Below are 16113 nucleotides of genomic sequence, written 5' to 3' on the forward strand. Positions count from 1 at the left end.
GAACCACTCCTCCCTGAGGAAGCCTTCTGCTTAAAACATTTCGTTTAAAAAAAAAAAAGCTTTGTTTCTTTGTTGGTTTTGGTTTGTTTTAAACAAGCTGTTTAAAATGTACGTAGACATCTGTTGTTTTTATTTCTCAAATCCGGCCAGCAATATGGGGAAACTCTCATTTCATTTGTGTCGTCTTTACTCATCGTTTTCAATTTTTTTGGAAAGCATATAACATGCTCTCCTTATTGGCAAGAGCACGGTGCTAAACCGTGCTAAATATATTAATTATAATACCGTACTATGAAAGATTCCTGGTGTCATTATTAGATGTTCACAGAAGCAGCTGGATGCTACAAAGCAGATGCCATTGCTGAGGAGCTGCACAGTGAAAGAAAATAGACCTCTTCTCTGGGTTTTGTTGTGGTTTTTCTTATCCTGTTTAATGCTCAGAAAAGAGGGATTTAATTCATACTTAAATGTAAATACCAAAATGCAGTAACTAGTGTTATGCAACAATTACACAGTTATAAAGTAATAATGCTAGCGCTTTTAAAAACAGAGAATTTATAAAGAAAATATGTATTTTTTTAATACCAATATACATTAAAAGTTGGTGAAATAGCAGCTATAGGTCTTCTGGTATCATATATGGCTCAGTCCTATCACTGAAGCTAAGCTTTTCCCACTACCTCTAATGCAGAAGACCCACATCCTCCACTTTGAGCTTTCCATATCAACACTGTTCAAAAACCTTCTGTACAACACAATTTTAAAGGGGATGTTTAGTGGTAAAAGGAGATATTTGGTGGTAAAATTTTGAAAAGTGCGTTAGACCTACGAAGGAGATTCTCAAACAGGCACTTCAGCTCCCAAACCTCACTGAAGGTCAAGCTGACCCACAACAGCTAACCCCCATTTTGATGCCAAAGACACTCCACTGAGTCCACGTTAACAGTAACATTTGCACACAAGATTCACAGCTCCCCCCCGCATGTCACTCAACTCAAGGTCATATTTAAAAAAAACAAACCAAGCAGCAAGCAAGCAAACAGAAAAAACAAAGATTTCTATCTCCAAAGGGTAAGGAGCTTCTCGGTATTGCTCAGGGTCAGACTTGGCTCCCAAAGTTATTTAGGCACTTCTCTAAATCTCATTTAGCACCTTTGCCCGTAAGCAAAAATCAATCTTACGAAATCTATGCAAAGCCCTACAGAGCCTAGAGCCGAAATAGAAAACTTAAGTTAGAGATGGCTGAAGTAGGTAGCTGGGACAGCAAACTGTGCCATCGCCTGTTGGGATGGGGAACATCGCCGTTGGTCCCACGCTATATTCAAGAGTTACACGGGCAGGACCGTGCACGGCACTACTCTCCCCATAGCCCCTACAGGAAATCAGCCTGCGGTCACCGCGATGGCTCCGCACACGAACACACCAACGCACTCGATGTTTCTGGCAGCAGCAAAGCTCCCTTCTCAGAGAGAAAATAGCTTCCTTAAGCTATTTGGCAGAGTATCTCTGCAACTATTGCAGGGTGATCCACACAATTAAAAGTTTAAAAGTCAGACTATGCATAGACCTGGTATAGTTAACTTTCCAACATTCATTCGCCTTTGGATTCAAAGGGATTTCTGTACGAATATTTTTCCCCTTAAACATAAACCTGTAGATCATACCCAGACACAGCAATTTTCCTGTGATCAGCCAAGTGAGCATCGGTATCACAGAGCTTGGTAGGTATATTTATTTTTAATAGGCTTAAATTTAAACACCATTATCAGAAAATGGCAACACTGGAGTTTCACTCAAGTACTTTCTACAAGTGTCAGGTGCTGAGTAAGTATTTGATACTCTTGATGCATTGACAAGAATTACATTTCCAGAATGGTCTGAATTCGGCACTCAACTCCCATTCCATCCATGGCAATAAAAACTAGCTGACTGTCCTTCAATCGCACACCATTACCAGGATGACCTTCCCTTTACCTGCAAGTAGGCATTCACCTCATTATTCACAGACTCCATTAAAGGAAAATCACTCAGAACAAATTCTTCAAACTGCTCTAAAAGCAAAACAAGATATTAAACGGGACTGGAAAAAAATAACTGTATGGGAATTCGCAAAGATCAGACTGCTGTTCGTTCCAGTCCAGCCTCACTGCCAGTATCAACAGCAGAGTAAGCTGGGAGAAACTTTGTGGTAAATAGGTATAGAATAATATGTGCTTATATTCTATTATTATATAATAATTACACATTATTATATTGTATTATTATATGGAAGTGGATGCTTCTTCCCATAAAGGATTAAGTCAACCCTGAAGTTCACACACACAAAAATATATATAAATATAGATACGCATATATATCTCTTCTGTCTATATATATAAAAAACCACACACACAGAAGAGAGACTGTTGAAATCCTATTTTCTATGTTGTTCAATGTGCTCATATCCAATAAAACAATACCAAATCTTGACTCAATCTACAAATCTGTTGGTCCCAAAGCTATACTCCAATAGGAAGCTCCACAGATTAACATAACACTGCTTAAAAGGGAAAAATAAATAATTTCATCAGCTTTAAATTTGCAGCAGAGATGTCAGCACTCATGCCTACTCAAATATTTTGCCTCAAGGGCATTCAGTCATGACATGAGTTTCTTGACTCACTGAGGATGCCCGATAAGTCAGTCATTCTGCTCGGACCACTTGGCTGAACTGCTTTATGTAGTTTAAGATATATTTAAAAAAAAAAAAATCCATCAGAGCATCAAGCATCTTCACACGTAAAAAAAACTGCAAAAATTTCTGCAAAACTCTGCTGATTCCAATACTTGCGCTGACTCAGCATGACTGCAACAGCACCAGGCATTTAGTTATGCATATGCTATCTTGTACCCCATCTTCAAGCGTCCTATTAATAAAATACTCTTCACACACCGCTCTCAACAAGGACAGCCCCTTCCCCTCCCCCCCTTTGAAACTGTTGCCACCCTTATGTTTTTCCTCTCTTCAGTTGCACCACTCCAGAAAGCAAAACAAATCTGAGGTCAAGAGAAACAGAGGAACTTAGGGACATGGTTTAGTGGGCATGGTGGTGTTGGGTTGACGGTTGGACTCGATGATCTTGGAGGTCTCTTCCAACCTTAATGATTCTATGATTCTAACTTACAGTAAAAACCTGCCAGGGCTCAGCCAGCTTTACCGCAGAAAACCTGTGGCACTACGCGGTGCTTTGCAGTTTACTGTTTATGCCAGCACAGACCCCCGTTAGAGCCAAGAATTCATCAATTCTGTCATAGGGTTACACAGTTCTAGTACTGTGATTTTTAATTTCTTAAGTATAAAAAAAAAAAAATCCTTGAACGGAGTAGCTAATGTTTTGAGATCAGCTAGAGGGTACCCCCCTAACATTATTTTACTGTAACTACTCGTATTTAGCACTGTGCGACCATACCATGCTCTCCGTTAGCAATGCAACGGTAGATAACTGATTTCAAAGGGAAATATTTCAGCTTCAGTTGCAGAAAATTCATTTTAAACGCTGTCCAAATGTATTTTTTCTGGATGGAAAATATAACTGGCTTCTATGAAGCCATTGAATGCTATTGATTAGGTAATACATTTTTTAAATTCTCTAAATAAAGGGGAGTGAACACAGAAAGAGTTATTGACCCATCTAGTCCAGCACCTTCATCTTAGAAAGTCTGATTATGTTTCAGTAATTAAACCCAGTATTTCCAACAGAGTTTGGGTTGCCTGTCCCACATTGATACCCTGATCAATAAGTCTCCTCCCAAAGCCTAATTTAAATATTTGACTTTCATATTTTCAGGTGACAGAACCATTAATTTTCTCTCATCTCAGAACTAGATACCTCAGCTCCATCAACCTTCCGGGAAAGGGCTTAATAACAACACATTGGACACTTCTGTCCGCTTGACTTGACAGAGGAGCTGTAGGGATGGAAAACCTACGTTGCTATGTCACAGACTCAAAGTTACACCTGCAAGAAATATAATGAATGGCATCAGTGTTTCCGTCTACACCAAACTTTTCAGTATTGAAACTTAACAGGAAAACAAACGGGAGAGAGGCAGTCTTTGCTTTGGGGAGAGATTGGGGTTTATGTTCATTTGCCTCATTTTTGTCTCATCATGAGATTTATTGTAGATTACTGTGCCAGTGCACATACACGTATGCCCTGTTCCATAAAGAACTATAAACTCAGGGCAGAGGATAATTAGTCTATTCTGTGTTTGGTTTCTTCAACAAGATCGCAAGACACGAGCAAGTTTGATTTACCCCACAGAGTGGGATCGCAGAGGAACAGAACCTCAGGTTACCCAAATTTTCTTGGGTTCACCAGTTTCGGCAGAGCTGCTGCAATGTCCATCCGCCGAGGATCCGCCCACTTCTCTACAGGCAATAGAATAGCTCTGGAAATTATGTTTCAATGAGTATATGCTAATAGGGTACATCACTGGGTTTGACTTTTAAGATTAGCAGTAGACTATAACTGCTTGTGTAAATATTTCAGGACTAGTGCGTTTGTGCAAGGTCAGCTGAAGCAGCGCTCACAACGGAAACATTAGAAGGTTTCTCATTTTTCATGCTTTCATTGCTGTGTCAAACCATGTTATGGTGATGCAGGCTTCCTTCTTAATACTACTTTCTACTTAAGTGCTTCACACACAACAACGTGATCCATGCCTGCTTTATTCAGTGCTTTCCATGACCTTGATCCCTGAATAACCATTTTGCTACAGGAATTTATGCAGCAGAGTCAGAAGTAAAACTGATTTGACCAAGACGCATGGTGCTTACAATCGTTCATTCTTGTCAAAAAGACCTAGGTGATTTTATAAGCCACTTGTCTCACGTGGCCTTACCTTTGATGTAGCTTTTCTTCCGCAGTGGCAAACGAAACTACTGCTAAAAACACTTCATATTAAAAACTCCCTAGTAAAAGGCATTTGCATAGAAAAAAATGCTTCCAAATTGCAGTCGTTTGTAGCTTATACATATGGATGCTCGGTAAAAGTTAGCAACAGTGTTTTTCTGCAAACACTGTCTTTCAGATCTTTTTTTTTTTTTTTCTTTTTGCTACTACTGCACCTTACTTTAGGCAATGACCTAAAATTATCTCAAACCAGCATTCCTGACCCAACACTACTGGTAAACTGTTCCCTTCTCTGATCCTCCTTTAAGGGACATTTTAGGAAGAGAAGATAAAAAAAAATATATATTACCTCAATCTTGATCCGTTTAAAAAATAGCTGCCTGATTCAAAGGCATTGACGGTGTAATTCTGAATATATGCATTATTATGCAAAGAATAGTTGACAAAACTCTCAACCTCAGAAGCAGCAATGCTCTTCCCCTGCCGTGCCAACACGATTAGAGCTATAGTTTGGTCTTTGACCCAATTAAGGGATAGTCCAAATACTAAGCAGGAAGAAAAAGAAATGATGAATGATGGCGTACAAGCAAAAATATCAGTTCAGTTATGACCACCTACAGAAACCTGGATTTATAGACCTAAGATCTCTACCAGGACCCGAAATCCCAAGGATTTATCCCACCGCCAGACCGGGCTGCAATCAGAGTGAGATCCCACAAGTAGGTAGAGGGTATGGGAAACTTTCTTCTGGATATATCTCACTTCCAGAACACTTAGGGAGTTGGGGCAGGGGGGGTTCTTTGCTAAAACAGCTAAGCAGGCTTTCAGTCTCGCTTAACAAGACACAAAACAAAAAAGCTATATAAAAAAACCCCTTCAGAGGCCAAAAGGGAACAAGCCCAAAATCTACTTCTGAAAGCTAGAAAACAGTTAGAAAATAATTGTAGCTGACACTGGTTAACACATTTAATCATCTTGAAACATTTGTTTAAACACTAAGCCCTCTAAAGCTACCAGGTATGCAGATGATTTATACAGTAACTAGGTAACCTGCACCGGACCTTTTAATTTTCATTACACAGGGAGATGTGGCTAAAATATTGTCAAAAGGCCACGACGCAAAATTAAAATTTAGCAAAATACATTCTCTTCTTGCAAATTCATTCGCCTCTTGCAATTTTAGGCCTATGTCCAACACAGAAGGGGTTATTTTTAGCTCTTTAAAAGAACTAACAGGAACTCCATTGTGAAACACACTCTGTTTCTTGCAAATAGCCTCATTATTTAAAAGATCAAAAGCATCTTGGTACCATGTGATGTAACTAACTTTGATCTGATGTTGTCTACTCAAGACTTCAGAGGAGATAATTATTGGACTGTTAAATTTTTTTGCACTCAGACTGCAAATGTCTCACTTATCCCTCTTCGCGCTACAGATACATTAACAATTAAAGGATTACATCAATATTAAAAAATGTGAGTCTTGCAACAAAATACTGATGGGCGATTTACAGTTTGTTAAATAAACAAGCATATTAACTCTAAGGAAACACACAGAAATATAGGCATTTGTATCTAGCCAAAGAAGAAAAGAAAACTATCAATTAATTCTTCTGTTTATGAGATATAATGATTACATGAGAAACTTTAGGGCATTTGAGAGTTTCCTACTGGTAAGGATGGATTCAACAAATAAACAGATTCTGAGCAAGTTCGTAGCCCTGGTATATTGCTCTGGAAAGACAGATATCAGGGATCGCCGTCATCATCTCTCCAGTTTAGTCATGTAATTTCTTTTGAACCCTTTGAACATTTTCTGTTATTAATACAAACATACCTGAACACGATGTTTCATTTCCAGTTAAGTCTGTCACAAATGAGTGATCTAACCCATGAAAATAAGACATGTACATCAATACTGTGCCTAAGTTACAGCTCCATTTTCTTTCCATCTGCTCCATATCTGTGAATTCCATATGCGAACACAAACTTTACCAAAGAAATCTCTGATCTACCAACAGGGTGGATACAATTGCACTGTGCCATGGCAATGCAGTTTTGGTTTCCCCTTGAGACTGCAAAGAGTCGGCAGAGGTGGCATCTTTCATCTTTGTGTCGGTCTAGTTGCATCCTTAGCACTATCTTGGCGTTCTGTCGTCGTCTTCTCCTGGAGATTTTCATCATCTTGTATTCATCCTTACAGTTGTGTCCTATTGCCGTCACGTACCTCTCAATGTGCATGAAAGTTTATGTACCTTTAATTTCTACATGGCACACTCACAGCAGAAGGCAGAACGAAGCCAAAGCTAGACGCATTACAGACTGAATGCAGATGGGAACAAATTTTTCAAAAGGTACGTAGAGGACTTGGATGCAAAACTCCCATTAATTTTCATGAGAACTCCACGGTCAGAAACTATCTATGCAATAATGCGTACAATGATCCTGCAGCCACAGTTGCTCTTACCAATAGATACTGCAATCTATTGTTGGGGTGAAATATCAGTGTAATTTATTTCTACTTCTCTGCTGCACACTAGATTTGAAATCAACATATTTCAGTAAGGCAAATAAAGTATACTGCCCCACAACTTACCTGCCTTTTCAATATTTGATTCCTTATAATGAAAACAATTCCATAATAAATGAACTTCCACAATTACAAAGCCACGTTTTTATTTTTATCCAGTAAAACAATGTATTACATTAATGTACCTAAAGAAATAGAACTGAACCCTCCATCTCCAGTAATTATTGTATTTTATTATGGCTTGATAAAAGGATATTGTTATACAAGCATTGAATATCCTATAATCCAAATTAAGGCTCTATTCACTAATGAAAGTGTTTTTCATGCGTAAGCTTTAAAGCCAGAATGCAAAGTGAACAGCACATTGAAATATGTTATTGTTTGACTAAGTATTAACTACGTCGTTCTTTAGATCTGACTGAATAACACTAATGTACCCCGCTATTGTTCAATGGCTTAAATAATGAAAAAAGAAAAAAGACGGCTATTAGGTTTAAGCATATTTCGGATTCCATTAATATTTGCCATGAGGAAGGAGCGTGGGGGAAGCAGGTTCTGTCAGGAGGGCGCTTTCATAAGATTTAAGTGGGAACCCTCGGCGCACCACTGCTGAGTGAGGACTTCGATGAATTTACTTGGACTTTTGTTCATTTGGTGAGAAGACACTAAATACGTTGATTTTTCTTATCTTACCATATTGACTGTTCACGACCCAAAAAAAAGCAGCTACAAACCTGATTTTCAACCCACTGTGCTTGACATCGTGCACAACAGGGACATCCGTTGCACTGCCAAAAATAAGGCTTCAGGAAGGAGAAATAAAGGGAAAGGACCGTGCACAGAAGGCAGTAGCAATTAGCATCCGATACCATAAGGTGTTCGGCCACAGCAAGGCTACCAGGCACCGGGGGAGTTATTCAAAGATTTACAGGACTTGGTTTCCATGAGTGTGAATACCTGATCAAAGCAGGGAAGGGACTTGTACAGTTTGCAGTTATTTGGAGTTCCGAAAATTAAGTCATTCTGGAAAAGGGAGTAATTAAAAGTGTTCTTGGAGAAGCAAAGTGGGCGCAGTTCATGTACTCACCCATCACTGACAGCTCTGCAGAGCCACTGCTGTTCTCGTTTTTGTAGGTGACTACACATGTGTATGTCCCAGAATCATCATCAGTCACGTTTGATACGAGTAGGTTACTGCCAGCCAGTAACGAATACTTTTTGGACCTGAAACATTGATAACACATGTCCGCAACGTGTTAAGGTGCTACCTCTATGCAGAAAAAAATACACAGAGTAAATTATGCTGTAAGTAATTCTCAGCTGTGATTTTTGCTCAATAGCTTTACACTTCCATTTTAAATACCAGCCAGGTGACATTTATGACCAATTTCCACCCTTGGATTTGGTGCAGAGATGAGTTATAGCAGCAGGTTAAGAGACATGTCTAGTCTCATTATCATTTAGGAGGAAAACCTCACGGCCTCCAAGTCTGCCCCACTGAATTTAAATCATTACCCAGTGCCTTGCCTGTACTTTGCTCAAGGAAACGTAGTGTTAGATACGCGACCCACAAAGGACTGAGCTACCTGACAGGGAGCACTTCATCTCCTCGCAGCCACGTGAAGGTGGGAGGGGGGTACCCAGAAACGCAGCACTCCAGAACAGCATCCTTCCCTTCCATGGCCACCACGTTCGACGGTCGCTGAAGGAAAAACTGCTGCCTGTGCAAGCCTGGATCTACGAGAGCAAGAGAGACAGTTATCACCCATAAAAAAACCCCCGACAAAACAAAACAACATTCTTTTTGTTGGGAACGGGGAATGTAAAATGCCTGATCAATAACAGGCCCGAGAGACCGCAGCTTTCACAGATTCTTACTGATGGGAAAACAGAAAAATCATAGTACGGACATATAAAAAGTCTATCAAATGGCAATCTTAGAGCTGCTTACAGGTTGAACCCAAGGGAGCAATTTGAAGGCAGAAAAATACCAGCTTTTGGGAAAGCGAGAAAGGACTGTTTGCAGCCTGGTATTAAAGTCAGGTCTTTGAAAGCCACAGGAAAAGGCAGAGTCATGGCAAGAAAAGACAGAGATATACATAAGCTTAAGAGCGGTGCTGGATTAACGACGCTGTTTTGGAGTTGCAAGAGGGAAGTTCATAAATACAGCAGGTGAGAGAAGACAAGGAAAGCTTCAAGTCAGGAAAACACAGAAAATGAAGAATGAAATAACTTGAAAAATCTGAATTGAGAAGGAATATGTAGAGAGATTAGCGCCCCAAATTCTCCTTCACCTGACCGGAGGCGCCCACACGGACGCCCGCATGTCGGAGGCTGTCTGACAGCCCTAGACACCTACCTGCGGGCAAGCGAGCCGAGCTTTAAGATGAGCTAAATCCCTCCATGGTGCCTCTGACTGCCATGGGTGGATCACCACTGACCAGGGGACAACCCACATTCAGGTGACAAGCTAGACCCAAACCCCACCCATTGTGCCCGAAGTACCAGCAACCAGAACCATACACCAAGGAAATCAGTTGGGTTTGTTTGCTGTTTAATGAATCTGTTCTTTCTCTCAAAAATTACTTCATTTTCTTATCACAGATGTTGAAACAAATGTGTTGGACTACAGCCATTAAACATTACTCCTTGTTTCCTGACACAAACATAAAAATTACACAATATAAGTGAATATTCCCACCAAGTTAACAACTACAAGATCTTCCAGGATCATCTCCAAGTAATTAGCTGGTTCTCCCATACAAGTAGAAAGAAACCGTAACTAGCTGCACGCATTTGTTACGGATTTACAACAGCATATTTCAATTTCTTACTGTAACCAGATGGACACGCAATTTCCAGCCATCAGTAAGCGCAACTGATGCAGAAGTTACCACACACAACTCAACAGCTTCAGCCTGTGAAGACATCTTAGCTCATCACAGCAACGCCTTTGGCCTGTGAATCGCATAGCATCTCTCGCGATAACCGCAAATACACATATTACCTTACCATCTGCTAGTTAGCTACCATGTATTTAATTGCATAAAACCAAAGCTTTTTTGTTTGGGTTTTTTTTTTAGTTTGTTGTTTTATTCTTTTTAAAGTCGGTTGTCCAAAGATGAAAACAGATGTCCAAAAGCAGAAAGCAAACAAAATCTGTAAATACTATCCAGACCTTAATACAGGAGTGTCTCCTTCCCTTCAAAAGTACTTAGTTCTGAAAACGCAAAGAGGTCGTCTTTGATTAAAATAATGATCCTAGTTAGGACAGAATACGTGAGCAGCAGTAAGAAGCACAGCAATAAGAATATAGAGAAAATGACATCAATGAAGATCAAATTTGAAGTTAGAAAAAGCAGACGATTGATTATTGAAACCAAAGGCTTTAGTAGAATACATTTGGCTGAAAAAGTTCTTCAAATATATCCGCAATAAATGGAATTCCAGAGCTGGTATAGGCTGGATATCAGATAAAGTTGCAAAATCCTAAAACACACAGAAGTAGCTCAATACGTATTTCTGTTCCGTACTTGGATAAAGCAGGATAGCACATTCATATTTTACAGTGACACGAAATACATTTTTGTTGTATTGGAGACTAGAAACAATGTTAATGAGACATCACTACTGTCTTAACTCCTCCAATGAAAATAGTGTTTTCATTATAACTCTGTCAACAGTCTGAAGATCAGTTAATAACTAGCATAGATTAAAGCCACACCATACTTCAAGAAAAGTGAAAAACAACAGTATTTTATTTGGGATTTTTCCTCTCTCCTGTAATTTGCCTGGCAAAATTTTGGATGTTCTTGAGGGACATAATTGAATGACCATCCCAGTGAACGCAAAACTGTTAGCGTTAAGGTATGCAGGCAGATGGCTAGACCAAGCACCAAGCCCAAGGTTAAACTAAGAGGGTACCAGCGTGAGAAACTGCCAAACACTGGAAGAGGAAAGTCACTGTCCAACACCAAACTGGGACTCAAATGTTTAGACAATAATGGCAGATAACAGAGGATGGACTCAAAGCTAGGTAAGTATTTTTAATTATTTCGGGATCCTTTAATTAACCTAAAATCATCAAAAGGGCTTTAGTCTAAAATGCATTTCAGATTAGGTTTTTTATTTAATGGGTAGTGTCGCATCATTTCAGCATGAGAAAATACCACTACTACACATCCCTGTAACACCTCTGCTTTTATCCCCGCTAAAGCTTACATTTAATAATCGTCCTGCCGCTCGCTTAGCTCCCTTTTCCAACACTCATTCTCGTTTAGGACAGCTCCTTTCGCCTCCAGCAGCCATTCGTGCCTGTAGCGTGGCAGTGCCTCGGGCTGGCTGCTGCTCACCTGCTCTGCAGAGAAATGCCCCATTGCCTGGAGGAGGGACGGGGTCCCACGCTCTGCCATGGCACTGCTATCACCCGCTCTTCATCATTTCCATCTCTTGCTCCACTCAAGACTCACAAACAGAAGCCTAAGCTTGTATTTGAACTCCCTAATGACATCGCCGCTAGAGAAGATGCCACCTTTTCAGCTATGTCCCTCTTTCATCTGGAAATGCAGCTCAAAAGCAGATGGAAACCAAACGTGTCAGTTGTGAAGCAACGTTTTGCTGCTTGATTTCCAGTTGAATAAAGAGTGCAGGGTGCAGCCAAAGTTAGCAGCTTAAAGCCACACAGAGTTGAAGAAAATATCTGTTACAGGAAGGAAAAAAGAAGAAAATAACTCATCTTTTCCAGAAAATAATAGGAGGGAGAGAGTTGTGGTTTCAAACACACGAAGATCAGAACTTGCACATTATTCAGGCAAGTCCCCAGCAGGGGCTGAACCTCCCAGGAGGGCAGCTGTGCCCTCCAGCACCACTCAGCATCGACTGCGCTGAACACAGCCCATAGAAGTCAGCCGGTCCTTTTGGCCGCGTGGTAAAGGCTAGCGTCAGATTTACTACCAGAGGGGTCTGGATGGAGTAACTAACACATTTTGTTTTAGCATGAAGAAGCAAAACCACAGCTTTCATGAGACAAAATGCTAGTTTCCCATGAGTACTTAGTAAGGAAGACTATTAAAGTTGGCATATCACAACCTCTGGCTTTGTACCACCTTCCAAAAAACCAGAGGTGGTCTAAAACCAGAGCTCAGTAACTAGGACATGAAAGGCAGCGTTATCTGAAGCTACAATTACTTAACTATAACCTTACAAGGAACCAAGGAGTCTCCAAAGGCACCCCCTTCCTTAAAGTGGACATCCACAATTTCCCCTCAGAGCCGAGATCCAACTCGAACAAGGGGATGGTGCTGGATGTTAAAAGAATTCATTGACCAAAACAGTCTGTGGGACCACAGGCTGCAAACTCTGCAGTAGAGTGTGACACTGAAGGTGGTGCAGTCTCCACCCACTTATGGGTGGCAGGGGAAAAAAATAAAACAAATAATTAAAAAAAAAATCACTTAACATATTCTGAGTAAACTCTACAAAAAAGCGCAGTGACACAACAGACCCTGTGAGGAAATCAGGCCTTTTTGTGGGCTTAAGGAAGCGGTACACATCAGCGCATAATTTCAGTACCCGGTTCAGACTTGTCTGCTAAAACTCCTCACAGGTGCACCAAGTGCAACCAGTTATTTCCAGCTGAGAAATAAAAAAGATCAGACCATCAAATTAGATTTTTACATTCGAGAGGAAGGAAAAACGAGTGAGGAGATTTGAAGACTAAAGGGCCATTAAATCGTCTTTCTTGTATAAGACAGGCCACAGAATCACACCCATCCTGAGCTCAAAAGCATGTTTGAATGAAGCGCGTTCCTCAGGAAGGCACCCGGTCTTGATTATAAAGATATCCAAGGCCTCGTTACGCCCTTCTCCACTTGATTAAAGAGCACTCTGTATTCTCCCTGACAAGGTACTTGTAACACCATAATCAAGCCCACATAATCAAGCAGCTATGGACTAGCTTTAGCAGATGAGAAACCCTATGCATGAAGCCCTGGCCCCATTGGAGGCATTGACTTCGTTTCAGCCATGATGTAATCTGTCATGCCCCAACACGTCATTCGTGGCCTGAGCTCACAGCTGCGATGCCCCCATCCACGGGGACGCGACAGGACACCTCTTGGTCTTTTTCAGCATGAGCTTTTCAAGCAAACCGCTTGACTGGGACCACGCGGAGCAAGCTGCTCCCCCCCCGAGGGGCCACAGACCCCCATCTCTGCCCGTGCTCACGACGCACACGCTCGGAGCCTGACGCTGGACCAGCGCCTGGGCTGGAAGCACGGGCTACGCTGACTTCCCAGCCCGCAGAGCACCCATGACGTTGCTGGCATTTGTTGACTTTATTTTATATATTAATGTTTAAGAATGAAGAGATATACCTAAAGCCAATTATAAAGCGGTGAGCTGTAAGAACTTATTCTCCCCAAACAAAGCAAAACCTCTCATTTCATATTGAGCATTTTTCTTGAGCACACGATGTGTGGTACAGCTATACGCATATTTTCCATGCTTGTTAAATCAATGACACAGTTGAAATTCAAAACCACAAGTAGGATTTGCGAACCCGTATGTGATTTCAGTAGTCCCCATTACACCAGTATCTGAGAATACCACACTATTTGCAAAAAAATATATACCTTCACAAAGCCTTATTAGGATAAGTCTTTTCATCTCCTTTTTATAGATGGCTAATGGGGTAATCGAGATAGTCTGTGATGTAACTAAGGACATATATGTATTCTGCAGCAGGGAAAGGTCCTGAATTATTTTTTTTCCTCGTTCTTATGTTAAAGGCATAGCTTCTGTCACATTTTACCAGCATGCTTTATAGTCAATCACCGATCATTCTCTCAGCAAACCCTGAGATTTGTGTCAATATGCATTGATAAGAGTTGAGGACGTACTTAACTCTCATACCAAATTGGCCTTAAGCGAGTGGAACTTGAGGCGATGCAATTTATTTCTGTCTTCCAAGGAAAATGAAGTTGCAAGGAGTTCACTTGGATTCAGCCGTACAGATACAGCTCTTCAGCACTCGAGGAGAAAAATGTTACTGCAGTATTTTAGCTACATTATATACTGGAAAAAAGGAAACGCTTTCATAAAAATGTGTTGCATCCTGTTGGATGGCATCTCATTGTGCTAAGCTACTTTGTGCTACACTGCATTTGTAAGCGTTCTTCAATTGACAAAAGACTCCCATCATATCGTACCCATGAACAATTTTCTGAACATATTTGGATAATATTGTACTTTGCTGGTACAATTTTATTTTTTTATTGCAGCAGTTTTTATATTGCAAATTGCAGAACTGAGATGCCTTTAATGTGACACTGATGTGACGGAATATCTCTAAGCGTTCATAGTCACATTTCTAAATTCGATTAGAAGATATAAAGATTTATACCAAACAAAACCCAATTTTGCTCTCTGCTGTCACTGAAGAAAGGCCAGTAAAATTCCCCAACCTGATTCTCACCATCGTGCCTAGAGGCCGAACACTTAATCCCAATGAGAAAGCAAGGGTCATGTGTGAACAGCGTTCGAGAAATCTGTCATTAGAATGATATCGATCTCTCAATATACAGAATGCATTAAAACGTATAACCAGAATGCAGTTACTACTTCGGGATTTTGCTTTTTTGCCTCCACCTCCCAACCCCCTCACCAGCATTTTTCTGCTTCAGCCCTTCTGCCCTCCCCTCCCAAAAAAACCGCAAGCCTGGCTCAGCAGAGCTCTGGGATGTGACATGACCAGGAGCATGTAAGTAATAAGGACACACAAAGATTGTAACATTAGCACCGACATGAATCAGGGCGTTAAGACGTTCTTCTTACTGTAGTAACTTCAAAATACGTTAACTAAAGTGCAAGGAAAACTGTGCCAAGTTCTGCTGCAACATGAGACTATACATCAGGGGTCCTATTTCTAGCTTTAATGATGATTTCTTGCGAGACACTCGGTTTCCTCGTCCATAATGAAGACAAAAATATTTACAGCCCTTTGGGATGTTCTTTGAGATCCTTAGGTAAAAGAAGAACACAAAATTTATTACTGCAGGGGTAGAGAAGGGACATTTTGCTGGTTTGTATTTACAAGACAAAAGGAGGAAGCTTTTTCTCTAGCCATTAAAGTTTTGGATGCAAAATTGAAACAGAATGAGGAACTGCTCTACAACTACGTTATCTTCTATCTGGAAAATGGAGAACAGAGCTGAGGCAAGAAAGTAGCAACACATTTACACTGTTAGTTTCAGCTGAGCAGCGGAGCTTTGGCAGACATTATTTTAGACCTACATCATCCTTGAGATGCAAAGACACAAGCGATTAAAGAGCAGTGGTTTGATCCAGGTAGTAACTGAATCCAAAGAAGAACCTAATACAAGATTTTCGATGCGGCCCTATGAATATAACTGGAGAGGAAAGAGATTTTACTCCCAGTCCTAGTCTGTTTTGAGTTGAAAAAATAAAAATAATTTTAAAAAAATAATCAAAGACTAGCTTAAGTTAACTTTCAGAAACAAGTAGCAGCCCCAAACCAATTCGTAGCTTGTAAGTGGGACAATCTTTTAAGTCATTTTTATGGCCATTCTCTAAGCCTCCTCCAAACCTCCTGCGACGTTTCTGAAAACGTGGTTGCCGGTCAGACCCACCACATCACACTGACCTCAGCATGGAAGTCGCGCATCTCGT

The 16113-nt window shown here is 40.6% G+C and overlaps 1 protein-coding gene across 1 annotated transcript in view; it reads right to left on the reverse strand.

Annotated features, from left to right (window-relative positions):
- Positions 1–16113, reverse strand: part of DCC (DCC netrin 1 receptor) — a 579713-nt gene that overhangs the window by 281917 nt on the left and 281683 nt on the right. Inside the window, exons 4-5 of the mRNA XM_009323064.1 lie at positions 9012–9162; positions 8513–8649 (exon numbers count right to left, since the gene is read on the reverse strand). Coding sequence (XP_009321339.1) covers positions 8513–8649; positions 9012–9162 — 288 coding nt within the window. The remainder of the gene's footprint in view (positions 1–8512; positions 8650–9011; positions 9163–16113) is intronic.

This window comes from Pygoscelis adeliae, unplaced genomic scaffold (genome assembly GCF_000699105.1).
Source record: "Pygoscelis adeliae isolate BGI_AS28 unplaced genomic scaffold, ASM69910v1 Scaffold174, whole genome shotgun sequence".
Taxonomy (NCBI): domain Eukaryota; kingdom Metazoa; phylum Chordata; class Aves; order Sphenisciformes; family Spheniscidae; genus Pygoscelis; species Pygoscelis adeliae.